General features: G+C 57.9%; 6 protein-coding genes across 6 annotated transcripts; 4 read left to right on the top strand and 2 right to left on the bottom strand.

The window, feature by feature from the left end:
- Window positions 1-645: 645 nt before the first annotated feature.
- On the top strand, window positions 646-1,974 carry W97_01749 (uncharacterized protein; the record flags this gene model as incomplete). Its single annotated transcript, XM_007779653.1, has 1 exon — window positions 646-1,974. One exon carries the CDS (start codon window positions 646-648, stop codon window positions 1,972-1,974), a length of 1,329 nt encoding a protein of 442 aa, XP_007777843.1.
- Window positions 1,975-2,513: 539 nt separating this feature from the next.
- W97_01748 (uncharacterized protein) lies at window positions 2,514-4,646 on the top strand (the record flags this gene model as incomplete). Its single annotated transcript, XM_007779652.1, has 1 exon — window positions 2,514-4,646. The coding sequence occupies one exon, from the start codon at window positions 2,514-2,516 to the stop codon at window positions 4,644-4,646; it is 2,133 nt and encodes a 710-aa protein (XP_007777842.1).
- Window positions 4,647-6,427: 1,781 nt separating this feature from the next.
- On the top strand, window positions 6,428-7,827 carry W97_01747 (uncharacterized protein; the record flags this gene model as incomplete). The annotated part of the gene is made up of 2 exons (XM_007779651.1): window positions 6,428-7,298; window positions 7,370-7,827. 2 exons carry the CDS (start codon window positions 6,428-6,430, stop codon window positions 7,825-7,827), a joined length of 1,329 nt encoding a protein of 442 aa, XP_007777841.1.
- A 1,726-nt stretch (window positions 7,828-9,553) lies between these two features.
- Window positions 9,554-10,675, top strand: W97_01746 (uncharacterized protein; the record flags this gene model as incomplete). The annotated part of the gene is made up of 2 exons (XM_007779650.1): window positions 9,554-9,691; window positions 9,809-10,675. 2 exons carry the CDS (start codon window positions 9,554-9,556, stop codon window positions 10,673-10,675), a joined length of 1,005 nt encoding a protein of 334 aa, XP_007777840.1.
- A 659-nt stretch (window positions 10,676-11,334) lies between these two features.
- Window positions 11,335-12,564, bottom strand: W97_01745 (uncharacterized protein; the record flags this gene model as incomplete). Its single annotated transcript, XM_007779649.1, has 1 exon — window positions 11,335-12,564. One exon carries the CDS (start codon window positions 12,562-12,564, stop codon window positions 11,335-11,337), a length of 1,230 nt encoding a protein of 409 aa, XP_007777839.1.
- A 495-nt stretch (window positions 12,565-13,059) lies between these two features.
- W97_01744 (uncharacterized protein) lies at window positions 13,060-15,848 on the bottom strand (the record flags this gene model as incomplete). Its single annotated transcript, XM_007779648.1, has 2 exons — window positions 13,060-14,759; window positions 14,810-15,848. The coding sequence occupies 2 exons, from the start codon at window positions 15,846-15,848 to the stop codon at window positions 13,060-13,062; spliced, it is 2,739 nt and encodes a 912-aa protein (XP_007777838.1).
- Between the last annotated feature and the right edge of the window lie 4,853 nt (window positions 15,849-20,701).

Raw genomic sequence — 20,701 nt, 5'->3', positions numbered from 1 at the left:
TCCGAAGTCCGGACCCGGTTCTGGGGACCTTGCCACCGTCACCGTCTACTAATCCAGGTGTGAAAGGAGAGGGGATTTTTATGTTCTATAGTGCATAGTTGCTCGGTCACGAAGACCGGGGCGGTCGTATTAAGTGCAGTGGTCGAGCTTCATGGCTTTCGACTGCATTTTGGAAAAGTCAGCGGCAGCACGCGTCTACATCCGTCTTCCCACAGAGGAGCTCCTGGTCACCTTCTAGATGTATGTCGGGTAGACTACAGACGCACTGTGATATTCTTCCCGCTTAGTTCTCAGCAATAGCATATCTAAGGATGATCACGTGCCCAATCACGTAATATATTACGCTCTGCTATAACTCTTGCTACCTCCTAATTTGGTAGTTTTAATCCCCTTACAGAAATCGCGGGTGCTGCGCTTGATATCGTAGAGGTTTCATTGTCCTGCGGTCATCCATCCGAATCTCTCCTACTCGCCCATTTTGCCGAGGTTTGCTTGCTCAGCTTCAAGCTCCTACCCTTTCGCACATACTGTGATATTATCTTTCTACACGCCAATGTACGCCGCCGAGATCCATGATCTGCTTTTCATCCTGTTCCTACTCATAATAGCGGTCGTGTACTGGAATGAATATATGAGTCTGATAGAATGTCCGCTGTTTACAAGGCTGGGATAAGCCATCGTCGACTCAATGGCCTATATGGAGTACCGCTGTTAACCGCTGGCTGTGCATCTCTGGGCGTCTATCTCCTCTTCAACCAATTGTACAAGTCAACTCGTCGCTATCGAAGCAGCATAATCCTCTCCCCGCTATCTACAGCGATCCCAAGGCTTTCTCCAGCGGACATTCACAACCTCCCATATCCGCCAGACGTTCTCCCCGGCGCACGAGATGTGGATTCCCCCTACGGCATCATCAGGGTCTACGAATGGGGTCCCGAAGACGGCAGAAGAGTCCTCCTAATTCACGGCATCAGCACGCCATGCATCGCCCTCGCAGGCATCGCCCAACATCTCGCCGAGAGAGGCTGCCGAGTGATGCTCTTCGACCTATTCGGCCGGGGCTACTCATCTGGGCCTGACCCATCTGAGATACCGTACGACAGTCGGCTGTACACGACACAGATCCTGCTGGCGCTGTCTTCATCGCCGGTTCCCTGGACCGGATCTCAGTCGGATCCAAACTGCAACTTCAATGTAATCGGCTACTCTCTCGGCGGCGGCATCGCAGCAGACTTCACTGCGCACTTCCCCGGGCTGGTCTCGTCTCTTGTTCTCATCGCGCCCAGCGGCATTGTCAGACCAAGCCACGTCACCTACAAAAGCAAGATTCTGTACGGCACCGGCGGCTGGGTACCCGAGCGCCTTATCCACTGGCTCGTAAAGCGGCGGCTCACGTCCGCACCAGCTAAACCCGCTGCGCCCCGGGAGTCTTCTGCCACGCAAGATGCGGATGACGCTGTTACCGCTGAAGTGGGCGGTGTAGTTCCAGAGGAAGGGCAGGGGATACCGGTGGAAAAGATGAAGCCGTATAACGATGACTCTCCGCTGTTCCCAGGTCGTCCACTCACGACTGTGGCCAACGCTGTTAACTGGCAGATTGAACACCATCGAGGGTTTATCCCAGCGTTCATCAGCAGTATTAGGTATGCGCCGATACATAATCAACATCGCGTCTGGAAACGCATTGGCCAGACTCTCGACGAGCGGAGGCTACAAAGAGCCGAGGCAAAGGACGGCAGCAGAGCGAAAAGAGAAATAACTTTGGATGAGGGAAGGTCAGATCGGGTGCTGATTATCCTGGGCAAGAAGGATCCTATTGTCCTACCCAGTGAGGTTGCTGAAGATGCGCGGGATGTGTTAGGTCAAGAGAACGTGGAGATCCGGATCGTGGATGCTGGACATGAGCTTCCGATCTCTAACGCAATGAAGTGTGCGGACACTATATGGGAGTTCTGGGAAAAGAACGGCGCATAGAAGGGGTGCAATGAGTAGGCACGTAGGTAGCTAAGGTAGCGAATGGGTCGCTATACAGCGCGCTGTTAGAAATTTAAGCATCGACTCCAATCGAGGAGGTAATTCGTGAATCGCCCCTGGAGACTGTAACACGATTGGCATACTTCAACGCTCCTAAAAGTTAAGTGATGACAGCAGGGTCCCTTTGCTGCGATGAACTAAGTAGATCAGAAAGTGGTCGCGTGACCACGCGCCTCATTCGACTCCGGTCCCGCAGCTCTCTTCGCGTGAAAGTTTCCAAGCCTTCCACCACACCCACCATCGCAACATGATCCGGCAACGCAGACCAGCGCTCAAGCCCACACACAGTCGAACCCCTATATTCGACATCTTCGACCAGCAAGATGTCCTTGTTTGGTGGTGAAGCCGCGCCGGCGCCCTATGAGGATTCGGCCTCCCCGTCTCCGTCCCCACACTCTGGGTCCTCAATTGACGATCCAGCCCAACACGCTCAGCCGAGACCCGCCGCCTCAGCATCACCAAGCTCAGAGCCAGCGCATATGGCTGTTGACGCCAACGATATCGATGTAGCACCAGAAGCGGGACACACTAGCCCAGAGCCGGAAGAGGAGGAGGAGGAGGAGGAGGAGGAGGAGGAGGAGGAGGAGGAAGACGAAGAAGACGAACACCGCCCGAATAAATACCACGGCGCCGCGCGAACATGGCGGCACCGGACAGCCGCAGAGCGCCAGCTCATCGCCTCGCTCAACAGCCTCCAGGCCGAGGATCTGAGTATGCATCTATACAACGCGCATGCGCTTAAGCGGCGTGTGAGGCCGCAATCGAATATCGACTCAGACCTTCCTTCCCCGCCCAGACCTCAGCCATGGCAGAGCAAAGAGTCCTGGGTTGACGAGTCAAGAAAGCAAGAGTGGGTCCCGCCCGCGGCATGGACGGCGTGGCCGCTGCAGCCGGAACAGGTGCCAAGGCCTGAGGAAAGGTTTGTGGGGCCCTGGGATGATGGGCTTGGGGACTGGACTGTGGGTGGAGGCGTTAAGGAGAGCGATGAGGAGTTTAGGGAGGTATTGGTGGGGCTTGTGCAGAGGAGGGCGAAGCAGCGGTGGTGGGGAAGGGGTGGGAAGGCTTATGTGGAGGAGGTGGGAGAAGAGATGTCACACAGCAGGAGTCGGTTGAGAGGGAGAAGCAGGAGCCGAGTGGAGCCGGAAGAAGGATCAACGAGTCGCGGTAGTCGAGGGAGCTCCACGGGACTGTCGAGTGTACGGACTTCGAGGGCTGCCAGCGAAGAGTCCGATGCAACGGGTATTACCAGCACAAGCGATCAGCGTAGACTGGCGAAAACGGATGGCGATGAGGATACCGAAGAGCGCCGTTCAATGCCTTCTATCCTCGTAGACGATGACGAGGCCTCCCGCATCCTCGAGCCTACCATCACCGCTCTAATGGGCAAGCTCGACGCCCTACTAGACGGCCTCCGTCACTCGCGAAACAGCCATATCCGCCGCGATACCGATGACGAAGGTACACCACGATCACGATCTCAATCACGATCCAGACCCAAACCAGGGCGGAAACCGCCAAAGCCCTCAGTACAGGCTTCTACTCACCCACAAGATCACGCCACCGAAGAGCAGCACCCAGAACCGCCCGCGCAGCGACGCAAAGTAGGCCGCCCCCGAAAACCTTTCCAGCAGCCCACCGCTCTCGATCCAGCGGAAAACTCTCACCAATCTCCTCCCCGCAAAGACGCCCGAGGCCGCCCGCGCAAATGGCCTAAACCGCTGCCGGGAGAGACGCACTACATGATGCGGCGCCGCGTCACTGCCACTCTCAATGGCCAACACGACGACCCCCCTCCTCCGGCTGAGCCCATCGACCAAGTCACTTCCGCCGAGCCGCCATCCCAGCCTGCTTCTGACACCGAATCCGGCCACAGCTCCACTTCTACCACCATCACTCGCTCCGCACGCGGCGCCTCACGCCGTCGCCCTAGCCGCTCCTACTCACGTAGCAGCTGCCGCGCTCCTGCGCCCCGCGACTGGAGCGAGGTCCTCGGCGTCGCGGCGCTCGTGGGCTGGGATCCTGCTGTCGTAGCCCGCGCGGCGGGGAGGTGCGCAAGACTCTTTGGGGAGGGGATGGCGTTCCGGAGGTTGGATGCTGATGCTGCGTTGAAGGGGGTGGGGGAGGTTGTGGAGGTTCGGGCTCGGGCGAGGCTTCCAGTGTTAGAGGTGGATGGTGAGGACGGGGACGGGGATGGAGAAGAGCAAGAGGAGGGAAGGAAAGAGGAACGGCGGCCTTACCTCTATCCGCTCAGTCTAAACTGTCCGCATGAAGACTGTGAATGGCATGGTAAGGTGTTTCCGCAGCGGTTTAGGCTTACGGAACATATTATGCGGAAGCATGGGTATGATCCACGCAAGGAGCAGTATGGGGAGGACGCAGGTGATGAGGGCGAGGGGTTGTTGGGCGGCGTGCACAATGATGGGTTTTTAGAGCTTGTGCCGCTGAGGGCTCGAAGGAGCAAGAGGAGGAAGGGTGGGGAGAAGAATGAGAAGCCGATGGCGGGGGCGGCGAGGAAGAAGAGGAAGGTGAATAAGGCAAGGGAAGAGGATGGGGAAGAGGATAGGGTAGAGGTAGAGGATGGGGTTAGAGATCAGCATGGGAAAGGGGGATGAGAGTGATGAGGCTCAGGCTGATTGGCCATGAAAGGAGGAAAGAGGCATGAGAGGTACAGACGAGGTCTTCCTTCTGGCGTCTCTGAGGACGCATTACGCACTCACGTGATATTCGAGCACCGATATCTGGTCCGCTTGCAGGTCGCATGTGCTTGTTCGTTTTGATCGAGCGCAGACTACCCCCGGGATGGTCCGACGCGTTCCCGGTACATTTCACGACTCTTACGCGGCGAGCCGAGACTTGCCTTTCGAGCAGGCCGAGGATGGCGGGAGCCGCTGGCCGCGTCATCAGATTGGAGATGAGATGAGATGAGATGGAAAGTCTACGTTTTAGTAATTCACATCTCTACGTGCTCTTCCTTGTTCTTTGCGCCTTTGCTGACGGCTTGTGAATGAAACATCAAATCCCATGTGCGCGTCTCGTGCGGTACTACGTTGTTACTTACGCCATGGTCTTGATCTGCGGGCGTCGCATTGGGACGGCGTTGCGTGCATCAGGTACGAAATTGAGATGCTTGGCATTGGTTATCTTTTATTACCCAGGAGCGTCGATTGCGCAAGCGGAAATGCAACTCGCGCTACTCGACACCCTTCCTTCGAACAGCGCGCCCGTGATCTGCCGGTTGCCTCTGCCTCTGCAGAGACACGCGTCTGGAGAGACGAGCGGTACCCTAGAGCAGCGCCGGGCTGGACAGGGCGGACCGTTGGAGCAGTTCGGCGGCCGCGCAATCAGGCAAGCCGCTAGGCCGGTTGCGGTCAACGAAGGCTCTACGCGTGGCTTCGAGGTGTGATTTCAGTGCCAGCGCAGCGCAGCGATTGAGGCAGATGAGCTGTGGGTTACCGATCGCTGCTGGCTGCTGTTGTTGTTTTGGCTTCAGCATCAGATGAGGGATTGGGAGACCTTGCACGGGAATCTCAACCTCCAGCGTCGCCAAGTTCTCCGTCTGCTGCATCGTCAACACCGGCGGGACATCTGACGGGCAAGCATTCGGGACAAGACCACAAGACCTATCTCGTCGCCAACAGGTCTGCCGAGACGCTTGACTGCTGCTGCTTCTGAGCTTGCCCGCCATCAAGCATCAGGAGAGCCGCGGCAAGTGGCATTTGGCATCTGTCGGAGGCAAGCAGCCGTGCTCGCAGCAACCCATCTTCGCAGCAACTCATCCTCGCAGCACAGTCAGCAGCACCGCGCTTGCAACCTTGGTCTGCCCGGAAAAGGGCTTCGCAGCGTGCGCAGGCGGAGGTGCACGACGGCGGAGGAGGAGGAGGATTACCACGCGCTGCGAAGAAAGCCGGCAGCTGATTGGACTCGTCTGGCTGGAGCTGACGACGCAAGCCGGCTGCGCTTGGCCTGAGCTGGCTCAAGGTCGTCGAAGTGCTTGCGTCGCTCCACACACACACTAGAGCTGCTCCTCCCGCCCGCGCCCGTTGTCATCCCTCACTTTCGCCCTCCAGCTGGCTCTGATATCGACGTCCACTGCTGCTTCGAAAGAGTGCATCAACCGTCGCTGTTGCTGTCGACTTTGCAGGCCGAACATTGAGCATCGTGGAGGACAGCCAGCCAGCCGTAACTCACCGGGGCTCCGCGTGCGCACTGACCTCAACGTGGCGGCTTCGTCCCAGGTCCTCAGGCTGTGCAAACCTGCGGTCGCAGCCTGAACGACTTTCAGCCCTTCGACCGCCGCCCGCTCGACTCTCTCACCGTTTGCGACACCATAGGACACACGCTCAACTCTGGCATACGCACAGCCCGCCATCTGCCATTTCGCAGTCGAGCGACAATGGCCGACCGGAACACCCTTCGTCGAGGGGCCGAGACACCCAACCCGATGACCGACGAGGTCGCCAAGGACCTCACAGAGCGCTGGCGGCAGAAGCTCAGCACCACGCGGATGAACGAGCTGCAGTCTCGGTCGAGCTCTCCAGCGCCCAGGGGATTCGCATCGCAGACGCCGCACAGTGCTCCACCGCCGTCGTACTCGTCGCTCCGGAACATCCCCCTCGTGCCGATGCCTCCTCAGGACCACAAACAACTGCGCTTCAAGAACCTGATGCACTCTCTCTCCAACATGCCGTGCCGGTGGGAGAATCCTGGACTGCTTGACGAAGCGCTCAAAGCCATCCCGCTGGAGCAGATCTACAACGAGGCCGAGGAGGAGAGCCAGATCTTCAAGGCCGAAGCAGAGAGCCTGGGGACCGGCAAGAAGCCTGCGTGGGGCTACCAGGACTGTGTCGTGCGAGCACTGCTGCGGTGGTTCAAGCGCAGCTTCTTCACCTGGGTCAACAACCCGCCGTGCTCGCAGTGCTACTCACCGACCATCGCCTACGGCATGGCTGCACCTCTTCCCGACGAGCGCGCCCGTAGCGCAACCCAGGTCGAGCTGTACAAGTGCTCGGTTGAGGAGTGCGGCTGCTACGAGCGTTTCCCACGCTACAATGACGCCTTCGTCCTGCTGCAGACCAGGAAAGGTCGGTGCGGCGAGTGGGCCAATTGCTTCAGCATGCTGTGTCGCGCCGTAGGCTCACGCGTCCGCTGGGTGTGGAACAGCGAAGACCACGTCTGGACGGAGGTGTACTCCGTGCACAGGAAGCGCTGGATCCACGTCGACTCGTGCGAGGAGGCGTGGGACAGGCCGCGACTTTACACTGAAGGTATGTACACCACTCCCAGCGACACAGCAGGCCCTTTACGACAAGCTCGTAGCTGACATGTCATGCCACAGGCTGGGGCAAGAAGATCGCCTACTGCGTTGCCTTCTCCGCCGACGGCGCGACTGACGTGACGCGCCGCTACGTGCGCAACATCCTCAAGTACGGCCTCGAGCGCACTCGCGTCCCGGAGGCAGTGCTACACTACATCATCGCCGAGATCCGGGCCAACCGCCGCGCCAACATGTCAAAACAGGACAAGTTCCGCCTGCAGGGCGAAGACATGCGTGAGGAGCGAGAGCTCAGATACAACTATATCACGGCTATCGCGCAGGAGATCTGCAAAATCAATCCTGAGGATATCCTGAAGCCTGGCAACGGAGCGGGTAATCGCCGCGCTGATCCGGACGCGCAGAAGGCGGCCGAAGGACGGCAGAGCGGAGAGGCGGAGTGGATTAGGAGGAGAGGGGAGGGCGGCCGGGGCACGCCGGGCCACCAGAATGAGAACCCGCCGGACCTGCCGCCGCGGTGAAGGAGTTATGACATGTCGATGTGTCGACTTCAATCAAATACGGTGGGGCTGCACGCCGCGGTCCCGCCGCCTGACCGTTTCGCTCGCGTTCAGGACTCGGCCTCCCTGACGGTCCTCAGCGCCAGCGTACACTTGCGGCCAACACGCTTCGCGCCCGAGCACACATCACGCCGACGACACCAACCAACACCGTCGCAAAAAGCATCACAGTTCTGCATACCGCTGCTCACTTCGCAGCGGCCGGCGCATCGGGGAGTTCTTCGGGCGGGTGTGGGGAGTTCATTGGACACGCTCATCGTAGGCAAGTAACGGCTTACTTTCGGTCTCACGCCCTTGCATTACGGCATCAGATGGGGAACGGTGTTTTATGTTGTTTTTTCTTCCTTATTCTTTATATTGTTTGCTTCGCTTCGATGCCGCGGGCGCATAGCGCATTTGGGGATCTACGTTTATACCACGTTTGCGCGTCGATTTCTGCGGTTTGTTGTGCTGGCTTTAAGAGGATGTCGAGATCGTGGTTGTCTGTCTGCCCGTTCTTGCGCTCTGTAGGGTCTTCAGGGAAGAGGTTTAGGGGGTGGTTCAGTGTCAGGAGTGCAGCATGGCTTGGGCTGTGTGAAGATGGGGATCATCATGTCACGCTTGGGTCGTAATGTCGTGGTTCCATCCAGAGCGAGGTTTCGACTTGTTTGTGTTTGGTGTCGGCTGGTTTGGGCTCGGACACGGGTGCGCGTTTGCGTGGAGCCGGGGATGAACGTCATGGCGCAAGGCATCGCATCTGGGGGGAAGGAGGGCACCACGAGTAGCTTGTTACCAAGTACATTTCTCCAAAAACGTCTCAGCGTTTCGTAACGCAGCGGTCTCCGCAAATGTTGGAGATAGTCTGGCAATAACTGATTACGCGTAAAGGGCAATCCTCGCCTTGCCTAGCCCGGCTTAGCTTGGCCCCCGCGTGGCATGGCTTACTGGCTGACGACGCAGGGGGCTATTTTTGGGCGCGGGCAGGGCTGAAGCGGTGGACCGTTTTTCCGTTCAGCTTGATCTTATGGGAATCTTGGTGCTGCTGCGCGACCACATGACCACCGAGTAATCTGCCGCAAAGTCAAGACATCCTTCTGCACACATGGTGTCCAGCCACCGTGCGGCATCGTTGAGTTTATTCAGGGGGGAGACGGAAGGACAGCCGCATAACAAACTCTCAAAACTCCCCAAACACGGGTCGGGAACCCCACCCTTTCCAACGGGACAGGGGACAGCTCACTCAACCAAGCCCTCTCGGGCAAAGCGCTGCACCGCCATCTGTCGCACCAGAGGGGGAAGGCTAAGCCCTGTGGCTTGGCGCTTTTTTCTCCCATCAGCCAAACAGCCAAGGAGCTTGCACGGGCTGGGACTGGCTTCGCCTGCTCCGTCGTCGTCTCCTCGTGTGCTTTTCAGCTGCGCAGACACTGACTCTGTGTACAAAAGGCATTGGTCCGTCGCGAGGGGTGAAGAAGGATTTCTGTCGCTTCGTGGTCGTACATAGTATCCTTCATTCTAGGGTGTGAGGCCAACACCTTCCGTTTATCAACTTGCGCATACACACGAATCGCTCGCAGCGTCGTTGCGCATTACTTTCAACTCCAGAGTCGCGCGATAGTCCAGAACAGCATTTAGCATACGGCATCAGGTCAAGCCATCGCCTAGGACACACTCGCAAAGCCCCCAGCAAACCACCTTCAACCCGCCAAAAATGGGCAAACTCACCCGCGTCGCCTGCATCATCACCCCGATGGCCCTGACCATCGCCTCTCTCGTCTGCCTCGTCATGGTCTTCATGGGCGGCCTAAACAAATCCTCACCGACACTTTCGTCGCTGTACTTCTTCAAGGTGCGTCCGCTACTCCCCTCTTCTCCCCTCTGCGTCCCCCCCACCAACCCCCAACGCACCTAAGAGGCCCCTCCCCCCCTCTCGCAGCCCCAAAACTAACACTCCGCGCTCATCCAGGCCGACACCTCCGCCTTCGCCGCGAACCCCTCGATAGTCGACGTCCCCGGCACAGACATCGACGACAAGCTGGTGCAAGCGTTCAAGAACAGCGCCGCCGGCGCCAGCATGAACGACTTCTACACCATCCACCTGTGGAACTACTGCAGCGGCAAGAAAGACGCCGCCACCGGCGCCGAGACGATCGAGTTCTGCTCCCCGCGGACGGCGAGCTACTGGTTCAACCCCGTGGAGGTGTGGAAGCTCGATTCCGGCGCCGGGACGGGCGCGGACGTGAAGCTGGACGACTACATCCCCGGCGACCTGAAGAAGGGCCTCGACACCTACGCGCAAGTCGTGAAGTGGATGTTCGCCATCTACGTGATCGCGCTCTGCGTTACCGCCGCCGAGATCGTAATCGGCATCCTGGCCATCTTCTCCCGCTGGGGTTCCTTCGTCACCACGATCCTCAGCACCGCGACGACACTGCTCACGCTCGCGGCCGCGGCACTCGCGACGGGTATCTACGTCACGCTCGCCACGACCTTCAGCACAGTGCTGAAACCCTACAACATCGACGCCTCGGTCGGTCGACGCATGATGCTCGCCACCTGGCTAGCCGCCGTCTTCAGCCTCGCCGCCGGCGCGTTCTGGCTGCTGAGCACGTGCTGCGGGAGCGGGAAGGGGGACCGGAAGGACTCGAAGGGGAAGCGCGGGGCGGCGGTCGAGAAGGCGCCGTATACGTATGAGCGGGTGATGGGGGCACGGGGTGGGGAGCAGGGAGGAGAGAGGGGGGTGCCGCTGAGGGAGTTGAGGGCCGGAAAGGGTGATCTGAACAGGGAGAGGGGGAGGGCTTATGAGCCGTTTAGGCATGATGAGAGGGTGTAGTGAGGTCGTGTGGGTGTGTTGCGAAGGGGGGGGGAAAGGGAATTTTGATTTGAAGATTTTCGGTCACGTGGACATTCCTGGATACGGTTCTGGCTGCACAAAAGGAATGCGTGCTCCAAAAGGATTGGTGAGACGGGTCAAGCTGTTGCCGCTCGTAGCATGATGCCGTAGAGGGGCCATGAGCGATGATTAAACAGCTGGGAAGATGGCTGTCTGCCTGGAATCGGTGCTCCTTCTCCACTGGAGAAGTATTCGGAGCTGGCGTCTCAGACAGTGTATAGTCCTTTATGAATTGTCCTTATTATTGTCAACGATATCCTCAGAAGTTCAAGCGTCAACACTGTATCGGTTTTCCTTTCTTGCTCCGGTCCCAACAGCTTATGCGCGGGAGCTACTTCATTCGACACCTGCGCATGGCTCTTGGTCATTGCGTGGAGATTTCTGAAAAAAAAAAACTGTTTCCACAGCGCAAAACGCAGCGTGCAGAAAAATTTGGGGTATCATTCGCGTCGCAACTCCCTGTGTTCGTCCTGGTGCAAAAGCAGAGAAGCTGTGCATCTCTCAACCTTTCCTCCCCACGCACTCCCTTACCACCAAAATATGAATAGGCTCTTGAGAAGCAATCTCACCCTCCCCCAGGCTCTCCCCACTCCCCCCCACTACCCCCTCGCCGCCCTAGTCAACACCCTAACATTATCCACAAACCCCCTAACAACCATCTCATACCGACTCTCCCTCCCCTCCTCCAGCGCCCTAGCCTCGCGGCCCAACTCCTCCCCTGCAACCTCAACCTCGAGCTCATGCACCTTCTCCTTCCCCTCCCCCCCCGGCCGCGTCACCTGCGTCAGATCAATGCGGTACGCAAGATGCGAATAGCTCATCCTATCCTTGAGCCTCTCGACCACGACGTCGTGTTCCGTGACCGGCGGCCCCAGCTCCTCGACACTGGTGAACGGGTAGCTCATCTCTAGATTGACGCTGACCCGGCAGTCGAACGGCGTGCCGGGGGAGAGGATGTCGAGGTCCCCGAGGCGCGTCTTGACGATCGCGGCCGTGACTCTGCGCGTCTTCTGGTCGGTCGTGAGGCGCACTTTCGGGGCGTGCGGGCCGGCCGAAGCGGCGGCGCGGAGGGCGGGCGGGAGCAGCGCCAATCCCGCGGGCGTCAGGGCGTGGAAGGTGTCGCGTTCTTTGGGGTGGGTGTATGCGATTTTGACGCGGGTGGGCGCTCCCCCGCCGGCGGGGGCCACGCACGAACTCGCCACGGCGTCGTTGAGGAACTTGTTCATCTGCCGGTGCTGCGGCTCTGTCATGGAGCTGCGGAATGTGCAGTCGACCCGCGCGCTGTCGAGCACGGTTTCGCACAGCACGGGCAGCTCGACCCGCTCTTGGCTGTAGCGGTTCAGCAGCGTGCCGATTTTTGCTTCGATCTCGAGAGATGCGCCTGGGTAGGTCTGGATCGCGAAGGGGTAGAGGAAGTCGCAGACGCGGCGGGAGAGCTCGTCGTAGGGCGTTATGGCTGTGATGGAGGGCTCCCAGGCGAGTGAGGGGTTGGGGGTGTGTGCCCGGACTGTGGTGGAGGGATGCGGCGTGCTGTGGTTGTTGCTGGTGCTGTGGCCGTTTGTGGCTGTTGCCGCGGCCTTGAGGTAGTGGTTTTGGTTTTGTGCTTTGGATCGCGGCGGGGGAGGCATCTCGGGTAGGATGGTGATGCCGCTCCAGTTCCCACGGGTGGCCCAGGGAGGAGGTTGCGCATAGGGATTGTTGGAGCGGCGGCGCTTTGCGGAGGTCGGGCGCGGGGAGGGCGAGCGCTTGCGCTTCGTGGATGGGGGCGTCTCTGCGCGCGCGGCTGGCGGGAGGGGGGAGGGCGCGTTGATGAGCTGGCGGATGTCCATGGTGGGCGTGTTCTGGGGATATGTGTGGGCGTAGAAGATGTGATGCGAGTGGGATGGAGTTGCGTGGTATCGGTCGCGGGCGGTAACGTTGATGCTAGGATGACGATGTTGGTGTGTAGATGCTCAATTGCCGACAGCTGTCTAGCTTCAACCGTCGTCTGTCACGCACATGGGAAGTATGGTCGCTGGTCTTTGTGGTGTTTCGTGCCGTTTGCGGGAGTCTGCAAGCTCCACCGGCGTCGAAAGTCGAAGAGGCCCGTGCGCTGACCATCTTATGAGCCTCGAAAGCAGCAGCGATTTGAACAGCGAGTGACATGTTAGAGTAGGTAGTCGCTAGTCTTTAGCTAACATTCCGCCCAGCAGCACTGAAGAAGTTGCTGGAACGCTCCTAGACCGGTTGAATCACGTGCTGTTTCCCATAGTCCGATTCTGGCTGCGTCAGCGACGGCACTACACATTCTCTACTGTCTGCTGCGAAGAGATATACAATAAGCCTCACTCCTTCTCATGACTTCCCACAAAACGTGGCGGCAGCTCCAGATCCCACAGCGGCCTCTCCACCAGCACCACCTCGAGCGCCTCGCCATCTTCCTGCCCGCCAATCGGCACCAGGCCCAAGATAGGCCGATACTTATACGCGCACAGCCAGTTCTTCTGCTCTTTCTGCGCCTGTACCGCCTTTTCCCCATCCACGTCTTGCCCCTCGTCTCCATCCGCCCCACCTATTTCCTCCTCTCCTGGGACTCTTAAACCGGACAGCGCAACAGCATCCGCTTCTGACTCCTCGTCCGAGACCAGGCTCTGCCGCTCCCCAAGCACGACCCATTCCCTCGCTGCCGCAGCACCAGCAGTCGTTTTCCGCATCTTGCGTCCCAGCCCTGGTAACTCTCGCTGCGGGACTCTGCTCCCCGCCCCGCTCGTCCCCTTCCTCCCATCTCTCTCCGCGCCACGCTTCCTCTTCCTCTCCGCTCCACCCACCTCCTCGCTGGCTGGGAAATCCCTCGCCAAATCAAACATGAAAAGCCAGCTACTCCCATACAGCCAAACCCTCTCTCGGTCATTGCTCGTATCCCACACACAGCCCATCGCGCGATCCCTTACGCCCTGGAACTCTGCGGGGAGGTTAGACGTCGGATTCCGGCGGGACCAGTCCGTGAGGCCCCCTTTCAGTACATCGAACTCGTAGAGTCTGTGCTGCGCGCTCAGGACCAGGAGGCGGTAGTCGCCTTGCGGAAGGTCATGGGAATGCGGATGGGGGTTATGGCGCGTGGGATGGACGGCCGGGTTGCCGTTCGGTTCTGGTGTGTTGGTTGCGTTGGGGCGGAAAGAGAGGAAGAGGGGCGCGGAGTCTAGTTTGGGGAGGAGGTGGGCGGAGGGGTTGGGGATCCAGTGTTGGCCGAACAGAATCACTGGGTGCTTCTCATCGTCTTCGTCCTCGTCGTCGCTGGCGACGGATGAGGCGGAGGAGCGGGGGTCGGCGATGTCGACTTCGGGCGCTGTGGGGTCGGGGTGGCCTTCTAGGACCCAGCTGTCTAGGTGGCCGGCGAGATCTCCAACGACAAGGACGCGACTATCGGTAGAGAACTGGGCCCGGGTGATGGTGTGTTCGTATCTTCCTGAGGGGGCGACTAGAGCGGTCTGCAGTTTCTGCTTGCGGGGAAGGCGATTTAGTTCTACGAGCTTGGGGAGGATCTTGAATCTTCCGTCGGCCTGTTCGTCTTTTGAGACGCGGGCTAGGAGCACGCTGCTGTTGTGCGTGATGACGGCCAGCCATCTGCCATCTGCAGAGAGCGTAACGAGTTTTGCACCAAGCTTGGCCATGGGCGGTGGGCTTTCAAGCTTGCGCAGGCGCAGACGCAAACCAGATTCCAAGTCTTTCGGTCGACTCTTAATCTGGAATATCTTTATCTCGGCCGCGGTAGAAACGGCAAGAAGATCGCCGGCATCAGATATCGACGCCGAAGCGATGTTTTCCTCGCCTTTGAGCGCCATGCGAGCGACCAGTTTCCGGCTTTTGCTCTGGCGGCCTTTTGGCTGGATCCGCCAGATGCTCACCTCCCTTTCCCACCAGCTGACAAGGAGCCGCTGTCCCGGCGCGCTAGCAATGGGAGGGCTCTGCGGTAGACCAGACAGAGTACGGAAATGTTCGTTCCCATGTTCCCGAAGAGGTGTGATGATGGGGTTAGTGTCAAGACCTGGCAAAGGTGAGAATCGACATGGGTGCAGCTACGACCGAGTAACGTACCTCCTGAAGCGATAACGCTCATTCTCTCGCTTTCGAACGTTGCCATGGTCTTGACATCGTGTTCGTGCTGCCGTACATGCGAAGTCTTCGCCCATCTCTTGCCGAGCAACTTGTAGGTCACTGTTCGGCGGTCCATTCCACAGCTGTAAACCGATAGGCCATCTTGACTGCACGCAACATCTAGAACATCCGCCTCATGGCCCGATATCCGTTGTGTCTGAGAGTAGGTCTTGCCGTCAAAAAAGGTGACGTTGCCTACCGAGTCTCCCGAAATGATAGTGCCGTTCGGTAGACACTTCACCGTCCAGACGAGAATATCGCGCGGCCCGCCAGTCGGCGCAGCACCTAGAGAGATATTGCGCAGCAAAGCTCCGTTGCGAGTGTCGAAAACCCGTATCATATTGTCCGCGAACCCAGCTATAACAATGTCGCGGTTCTGATACGTCACACTGAGAACCCGAGCTTTCTTAGCTGTCGGCCGCGAGAGGAACCTCTGGAACCTGAGATCGTCTTCCGCAGTAGACAGCAGCGCCAGCGTGCCATCAGCGCAGCCGGCGACGAGATTCTGCCCGCGGAACTCTCCCTCGCGTGTCTGGGCATCCTCCTTTCTACCCTTCTTCTGCGATGCTCGCCATCGCGGCTGCGCAGCCAAACTCCACACCTCGCTATGATTTCCGCTCGAGTGGCGCTGCGGCAGCCCACTCACGATATCCCACTCCGTGACGGTGCTGGAGTAGCCAATGCTGAACAAGCGCAGCCGCCCAACCGTGGCCTTGCCATTCTCGTCAACTTCTTCCGGCTCTTGCGTCCATGCGAGGCCCTCGACGCTTCTGTCTTTTCCGCCAGCCATTGTAGTCTCGTGCACCCAGGCGCCTTTGGCGGGATTCCATATCTCGATGTTGCCATTTGCGCGGCCGATGGCGAGTCTGAGGTCTCGTTGGTCTTTGGTTGGGAAGTCCTCGCCGCTGGTGTGGGAGAAGGCGAGGGCGTTGATCGCGGCTGCTGGGTAGGGTACGAAGCGCGAGCGGTGGATGTCCATTGCGGCAGATTCTATACTGGAAGCGCGCTGGGGTTGAATGAGCGAGTCGACGTCTCGAGATTAAGCTGTCAGAGCCTATCGAGGCATTCCTCACGGGTATTGGATGCTGCCTAGTAAAGGAACGTGGGTTCAGGTAGCATAGGCAGTTGCTCTGTTCCTGTGCGCCTTTGACAATCCCTACGAAATCTTGGCGCGAAGTTCCAAAAATTTCCCACCGGCGGAGAAACAGCGGGGAATTGTTCCGCATCTTGTCACGTGCTCATCGACGTACCTTGAGCTTTGGGGAACTTCGATGACCTGCACCCACAGTTCCTTAGAACGCCCAGATCCGTTCAGCATACGGAGAGATATCTCCGTGAGTTCAAATCAGGTGTCAGTAATAGGATTGGCTCTCCTGAAGCCATTTTCCATCCGACCGCCGTGATGGGGATGCTCTTAACTTAGTGACAACTAATGCCCTGCCGCGCTCCTGAGCTCAGCTTCCGCATAACTGCTGCAAAAAGTTGGGAGAAGCACGGAGATATCAGGCGTGGCTTTACAAGCGCTTATCACGGCATTTGGGTTGCCATTTGTTGATTTCTTTGATGCTGCGGCAGCTGTCCGTATATCACGTGCAAGAGTGACCTCTTGGGGACTCCTTGTTGGGCGAGAGCAAGTTCGTCAGATGAGGGAGTACGGCACCTCACAGGACTACTAAGCACAAGCAAAGTGCCGAGAACATATTGACAAGCATCATCAGATGTCAACACCGTCGGCGGGACGGGAAGTAAACTCCACCATTGCTGTTGGGCCAGGTGCAGTTTGGCATACATCACAAAAGTCAAATGTAAGTGGCATTACGTGAGACGTAAACGGCTTTGCAGCACTGCTGTATGCTGTTGGCGGGGGCGTGCATGAGCACATGTCGGCTTGCAGTGGAAGAAGTCGGGCGTACAGAACAAATCTCCTGCGAGATATGATACTTGCGGCGGCCACTGAGTCTGCAAATGTAGACTTGGGTTGGAATGGCAACAGAGTACGGAGTCCGGAGGATTGCGAGTATTGTGTTGGTTGATGTTACGCACACTGTCAACACGTAGGCCGAGGCAGAGGTCCCTACAAAGTGATGAAGCCGTTTTCTATCCATTGCGTATGCTCCGTTGCTGTGGTCACCGGCTGCTAGAGCGGGTGGACAGAGCTTTCTTGGGGCAACAGGCATTGAAAACTTTGCTGGCCTAGCGGACGGTTGTTAGGTCATCTCCGTTAGTCTTCTCACGTCCTTCGAGAGATCGAAGCCATGTAGTGTTGTGGTGGTTGAGAATGCTGGAGACGGCCATGCCTGACATCGGAAACAGGCCTGTTGATTGTACTCATTGCTGCCCGAATTACAGATGAGGCTTGCGAAGTAGAAGCCACTGTGTGCCTGAGCTCGCAAGGAAAACCTCGTCGTGATGATGGATCGCGTGTAAGTCGCGTGCGGTTCGCATCAGCAAGCCCTCGTGCCCGTCCCGAAAGCTATGGCCTCTTCGTGAACAGTAAACAATGTTGGCGTGTCTTGGAGTGAGATCATTGCAGATCTCAATAGTGAAGCGAGACAAGGCTGTGTGGTTGAAGGCCTCAATAGGGAAGATGCAATTATCCTGGTTGATCCTTCTATGTAGCTGGTCGAGATCCTCTGGAGCTCAGTGGAGTGCACGGGAGCCTCGTTGCTTAGTGAACGAGCAAGATGGAAGAAGCAGCTCTTGGTGGCTCTATTGTGGTCGTAGAGCGACATTCCTGTTACCAATGGGGATAGTGCGATATAGCGACTGGCTCTCCGATTTGTTGTGTTGTGATGGTGAGACATCTAAAGTTGATACTTGGCGGTGCTATGTCCGAGTCAAGAACCTCGCAGGCTGTGGACGCATGCTGTCGGAGAGTCCAGAGGGAGAAAAGCCTTGCATGTCAGCATGACGCTGAGAGGAGTCTCATGAGGTTACGTGCGAATGGCGGAGCGACTCTTAAGAGCACTTGCGGAACGGGGGGGCTGCGGATGAGCAGTCTCGGGCGTATATGCATGGGATATGTGTGCTGCGCGAAGCACTTCAGACATCCGCTGCGCGCTAGAAGGTCGCGTCAAAAACGTGTGTCCTTGTCGTGAGACGGCCTCGGGTGGGGGGAGAGGGCACTTTTCAATTACGAGGATTTGCCGGCCAAGGCGGCCTTAGGCTCACGCAGTGCTCAGGAGAGACTTCCATCAGCCGTTAGCGCACAGCATGATGGCTTTGCAACGGCTCGGATGTGACAGAGTGTTCCGCATATCCTCATGAAGCTTAGGTTAGGAGTCCGTGAGCGGGACTTCGCGCAAGGAACGATGAACATGGACGCCTAAAAGTTTCCGATAGCCAGATGATGACGAGGGCTCTCCACAGTGATCTTCACCGCGCAGTGCATGCCGCAGTAGCGGCCACATTCAGCTCACACAAACCGCCTTCTATTGTCATATTTGCAGGAGCCTTTTCCGGAGTTCGCGACTTCTGATATACTTGATGCGGCTCCGAAGCACACCTTACATGGAGCACTCAGTCGCTGGCTTGTTCTGGCCCCAACATGCAATATTCACATGGAAGACACGGGATGAGTGCGTCTCGCTTCCATAGCTGCTGTATTATTGGCATCAGGGATGCGTTGAGTGTGTAGAGGAACCGAGGGACCTGTGCCTAATTCTCTTGCAATGCTGGTTCAGCAGGCTGCCCACAGTCAAACAGCGTTGTCTGCCAGCAAAGCCGTGATGAGGACTGAGTGTTCGTGGTGTGGAAAAATCAAGGCGATGTTCAGGAGTGCATAAATTACCGTCCTGACGCCTCGAGACGCTTTGCACATTTGAGTTCAATGCGAAGGATTCCGCCAACACCAGGATCCCAGCAATGCCTGCATCGTTCGCTAAGGGCATCCAAGCATTCGCATAGCGAGATTCCGGGACGGTGGCAGTCTGGCAGGCGGCGCATTGAACTAAAAGAGCCACCGAGCATCCGGCAGACAGGGTTCAGGTCAAGGTGTTTTGAAAACTCCACCAGTCAAGACGGGAGAGATCTGAGTTTTAGATGCAGCTCGTGTGGTGTACATGATTGGCATCAGGCTGACAGGCTGACAGGTTTTTGGGAGCCTTGGTCGACATCTGATTTGACTGAACTTCAGCTAGCCTTCGAGCCAGCGAGTGCCACGGCCAAGGCATGGAGAAGGGAAGGCTGGTACTCAACCGTGTCCCGCCGCGTCCTCTCGTGTCGGTCGAACGCGTGCAATTAATGTTTGATGATCGGTAGACAGACGCGTTGCAGGCGAACTGAGCGTTCTGCCCGCAGCAGCTGATTGTCTGAGCGCCAACGGAGATGAAGCAGCAGCGGTAAGCCTGTACCACGACACCGAAGCTCCCCAACGAAGTGCGGTGAACACTGCAGAGCTCTTGACTACCACCGATGAAGCGAGATAAAGGTTTGAAGTTGAAATGAAACCTTGCAGCGAGAGCCAGCAGTCTTCCAGAAACGCTCACGGCGGTGCCACGGTGGCAGATTTCGGCTAAGGGTTTCATAGCGTTTGTGCAAAGTGCGTGCAGCTGAACGAGGGTGATCCACGCTTGCTGCGGGTCAAGCTGCAGCGCTGCGATGCGCCAGAGGCAATCCAGAGAGATCCGTCGTCTTGCTGGCTTGGCCTTTTAGCGGTTTTGTGCTGCCCGGCAGTCCGGCGCGGATTGGCTCTCGGCCGCCTGTCGACGGGCTTGCTCAGAGCAAGGCACAGCGCCGTCAATGCGGGTTAGCCTCCACCGCTCGCGAGAGCCCCATAAGCCTGCAAAACAGTAGTCCAGCTGCGTCCGATTCTCTGACCTTACCCCCCGTCCGTCACCAACGCGAACCTCACTCTCTTCCCCTCCTCCTCACCTCCTCTCCTGCCTCGCTCCGTCATCGTTTCGTCCTTTAGGATTGAAGCCTGGAGTCATTGGCACAGGCACCGCTCCGACGCGTTCGTTTCGGCCCTACACCTTCTCCTTAATATACCTCGAGCCTGCTCGGCCTCCCCCCAGCCGACCCTCTCCTCACAGTCCTGCATTGGACTCCACACAACACTCTGCCTCACAGACTACTCAGCACCCCTTTGCAGTCTCCTCCTCTCTGTGCCTGGACCTCTACACGAACCACTCTCCACGCAATTGCCCGTCGATAGACCGTGACCTCTCCGTTGACCGTAGAGCCATCTGACTTCCTCCATCACATTCAACAACCATCTCGACATCCGCACGTGGGTCGGTGTCTGCAACTGTCCACGTCTTGATACTCTGGTAAGTTAGCCAGAACTCCCCTGCAGTTGCCGTTATCTCCCCCAGCCAAAGGACACCACTCGGCCTGGGTACTCCGACATCCCTTAAACCTTTGACAATGGATCCACTTAATCTACTGGGCAAGGACCCGTACATCGAAGTACCCTTATGACAACCTGGAACGAGGCATCGCGGGACCTTCACTCGAGCAAAGGCTGGTTAGGTCGATGGCGGTGCGGTGGGCAGGGGCTGTCGATAGGAGATAGCACCAAGCTTTGTCAACGTCCGACAGCAGCAGAATTACTGGCCTGTATTCTTGGAGATTTTGCCCATCCCTGGTGTGTTCTGAGGACCCTCCTAGGGCTCATCCGTGGTTTTCGGCCCCTGGTCGAACTCGTGAGAATACCAACGTGGTATACCGGCCGCTGCTTCATTGCTCTATGTTGTGGCATTTACTGTATGGATGACCAGCTTTGTCGCTTGTCCACTGCTTAGTCTCTTCTAAGTTCAAGGAAATTCGACTTCATCAAACCGCAGTTCTCATCAGCCTCGGTCACGACTGGCTTGACGTTACAACCCTTTC

This window comes from Coniosporium apollinis, assembly GCF_000281105.1.
Source record: "Coniosporium apollinis CBS 100218 chromosome Unknown supercont1.6, whole genome shotgun sequence".
Lineage (NCBI taxonomy): Eukaryota > Fungi > Ascomycota > Dothideomycetes > Coniosporium > Coniosporium apollinis.
The sequence above is the reverse complement of the archived record's forward strand: the minus strand, read 5'-3'. Positions and strand labels throughout refer to the sequence as shown.